Here is a 3,198-nt window from a genome sequence, read left to right as displayed (position 1 = left end):
CTTTTTTTTGTTTTTTTTTTAATTTCAACTTCATCATTTAGTATTGAGTTGATTGATAATTTAATTTGATTTTTTTCTATTTGCTTTCTATAAAGTTATCATGGTCTCGTGACCTCGATTGCAAGTTTTGCTGATTAGCTAATTTGATTCGAAATTTTTTAGATCATTTATTCTTTTTAATTAATTTTTTTGTCAATTTCATTATTCAAATTGAAAATTTGACTTCATAATTTTTGTTTTATTTCTATAGAGTTATCTTGATCTCATGATTCAGGTTTGACAAGTTAACCCAGTTTGAATAAAAAAAATTTTGTTTTTTAATTGAATTTTTTTTTTCCAAATTAATCCTTCAACATTGGGTTGATTAAGAATTATATTTTATAATTTATTTTCCTTTGTTTTCTATGAGTTATCATGGTTTCATGACCCAGGTTGTGAGTTGCCTGACTGCCTTGATTTTGTTTTTTTTTTTTAATTTCATCCTTCAATATTGAGTTAATTAAACGTTATATTTTATAATTTATTTTGGTTTATTTATATGAAGTTATGTTAGCTTCATGACTCAAGTCACAAGTTTAGTAGGTTAACTTGAGTGTTTTTTTCGTGCTTTTTTTAATTGGTTTTTTTATTCAATTTTAACCTTTAAAATTGGATTGATTGGGAATTAAACTTTATAATTTTTTTAAATTTTTTTCTATGTGGTTATCTCGGTCTCATGACTAAGTTTTTACAGGTTAACTCAACCTATTTTTTTAATTGATTTTTTTTTAATTTTATTATTCAATATTGGATTGATTGAAAAATAAATTTAATAATTTTTTTATTTACTTCTACATAATTATCAGGGTCTTATGACATGAATTGAAGATTTGACAAATAACCTGAGTTGATTCGAGGGAATCCAAATAGATTTGAGTAAATCTAAGTAGATCCAATAAATTTTTATCTTACTATTTAAAAAATAATATTGTTATGATTTTTTTTATGAAGCTATATTTTTATTTATTATTTAAATTTTTTTTAGACATGTAAAGCTGATTATATCATATCAAATTAGCTTCTGGGTACTTTATTTTTTTTGTTTTGTTAGAAAATATATTAATTTAGAAATAATAAAAACACGATATGATCGAATCATTTTCCATTTATAATAGTGTTTAGATAAGTGAATGACCTCATCAACTTTGCTATTAAAAACATAATACGGGCAACCGTGTGATAATGGTTTGGATCGAGGTCGGGACAAGTGCTGGAGTTCATGATCTTGACCACCTTGCTTGTTCGAATAATTCTCTTCTATCACCCTTTTTTTTTTTAATGTTTGTTTCGAATAAGTTTTCGAGATTAGTTGTGATTATGATGTCATTCTACTGTCATTAAGAATAAATTAACTCTAACCGAGGATTAAAACACATTTATTAACAACTTTTTGCACTGTGTCTAGCAAATGGAGAATATATTGAAAAGAAAAATACCCTTGAGAATTCACAGCCAAAAAGCGTTAATCACGTTTCTGTTACAAATATAGGAAGGATTCTCAGTAGGTCCAGGTTTAAAACAGGAAAAGGCATGCAAATGGACAAATGTTACTTGAAATCACAGCTATGTTCCTTCTCTGAAACTTCAATTGCTTTATTATACCATTATAGGCATAGCCAAGTCAATCCTGGACCGTGTGGAGCCTAATCAATATAATCAGAGACTGCTGTTTGCCTTTTCCATTTTTCATCACATACTGCTCTGTCTTCTCAATATTTACTTGCCATTTCTTGCTCACCTCCCCTGCTTTTAGTTTTCCTTGCACCTTTTCTACTTCTTTTCCATTCCAAAACAAGCTATGGCTGATGCTATTGTTTCTGCTATCGTGAGTACAATCATGGGGAACTTGAATTCCTTATTTCTTCGAGAGCATGGACTTGCTGGGGGCCTAGAGACTGAGCTTGAAAATATCAAGCGCACGTTTAGAACCATTCAAGGCGTGCTGCAAGATGCAGAGAAGAAGCAGTGGAAGAGTGAGCCTATCAAGGTGTGGCTCAGCGACCTCAAGGATGCAGCTTATGTTGTTGATGATGTACTTGATGAGTTTGTAATTGAAGCTAAGTGGCTTCTGCAGCGAAGAGATCTCAATAATCGAGTAAGATCCTTCTTTTCCAGCAAACATAATCCACTTGTTTTTCGACAAAGAATGGCTCATAAATTGAAGAATGTTAGAGAAAAACTAGATGCCATTGCCAAGGAGAGACAAGATTTCCACCTAGCAGAGGGGGCTGTGGAGATGGAAGCAGATAGTTTTGTTCAGCGCCAGACTTGGTCTTCGGTGAATGAATCAGAAATTTATGGAAGAGGCAAGGAGAAAGAGGAACTAATCAACATGCTGCTGACCACTTCAGGTGATCTCCCTATTCATGCTATAAGGGGGATGGGGGGGATGGGTAAAACAACACTTGTTCAACTGGTCTTCAATGAAGAAAATGTGAAACAACAATTCAGTTTGAGGATCTGGGTGTGTGTATCTACTGATTTCGATCTCAGAAGATTAACAAGAGCCATCATAGAGTCCATTGATGGTGCCTCTTGTGATCTTCAAGAATTGGATCCCTTGCAACGATGCCTCCAACAGAAGTTAACTGGAAAGAAGTTTTTGCTTGTATTGGATGATGTGTGGGATGATTATGGTGATAGGTGGAATAAATTAAAGGAGGTATTAAGGTCCGGAGCTAAAGGTAGTGCTGTCATGGTAACTACGCGTATTGAGATGGTTGCTCTTAGAATGGCAACAGCTTTTGTCAAGTACATGGGGAGATTGTCTGAAGAAGATTCTTGGCAGTTGTTTCAACAGCTTGCATTCGGGATGAGAAGGAAAGAGGAGCGGGCACGCCTGGAAGCCATTGGAGTATCAATAGTGAAGAAGTGTGGTGGTGTTCCTTTAGCTATAAAGGCACTAGGGAACCTAATGCGGTTAAAAGAAAGTGAAGATCAGTGGATAGCTGTCAAAGAAAGTGAGATTTGGGATCTAAGAGAAGACGCAAGCGAGATCTTACCTGCTTTGAGGTTGAGTTACACTAATCTATCACCACATTTGAAGCAATGCTTTGCGTATTGCGCTATATTTCCAAAAGATCGGGTGATGAGGAGGGAGGAGCTGATTGCTTTGTGGAGGGCAAATGGCTTTATTTCTTGCAGAAGAGAAATGGATTT

At 34.0% G+C, this 3,198-nt stretch overlaps 2 protein-coding genes across 4 annotated transcripts in view; both read left to right on the top strand.

Moving 5' to 3' along the window:
* Nucleotides 1-1,608: 1,608 nt before the first annotated feature.
* The window catches only part of LOC105135202 (putative disease resistance protein RGA4), a 37,477-nt gene continuing 35,887 nt past the window's right edge, over nt 1,609-3,198 (top strand). The window contains exon 1 of one of the 3 annotated variants that reach the window (XM_011039968.1): nt 1,609-1,646. The gene's annotated coding sequence lies outside the window, so the exon portion shown is untranslated. Of the gene's footprint in view, nt 1,692-3,198 lie in introns of all 3 variants that reach the window. The other 2 variants (XM_011039969.1, XM_011039972.1) reach the window with 2 other exon arrangements.
* On the top strand, nt 1,666-3,196 carry LOC105135305 (putative disease resistance protein RGA3; the record flags this gene model as incomplete). The annotated part of the gene is made up of 1 exon (XM_011040126.1): nt 1,666-3,196. A coding segment is annotated over exon 1 (1,359 nt), but the record flags the coding sequence as incomplete, so codon positions are not given.

Source organism: Populus euphratica, unplaced genomic scaffold, assembly GCF_000495115.2.
Source record: "Populus euphratica unplaced genomic scaffold, PopEup_1.0 scaffold72.1, whole genome shotgun sequence".
NCBI classification, from domain to species: domain Eukaryota; kingdom Viridiplantae; phylum Streptophyta; class Magnoliopsida; order Malpighiales; family Salicaceae; genus Populus; species Populus euphratica.
Note: the sequence above shows the minus strand (reverse complement) of the source record. Positions and strands in the feature narration are given on the sequence as shown.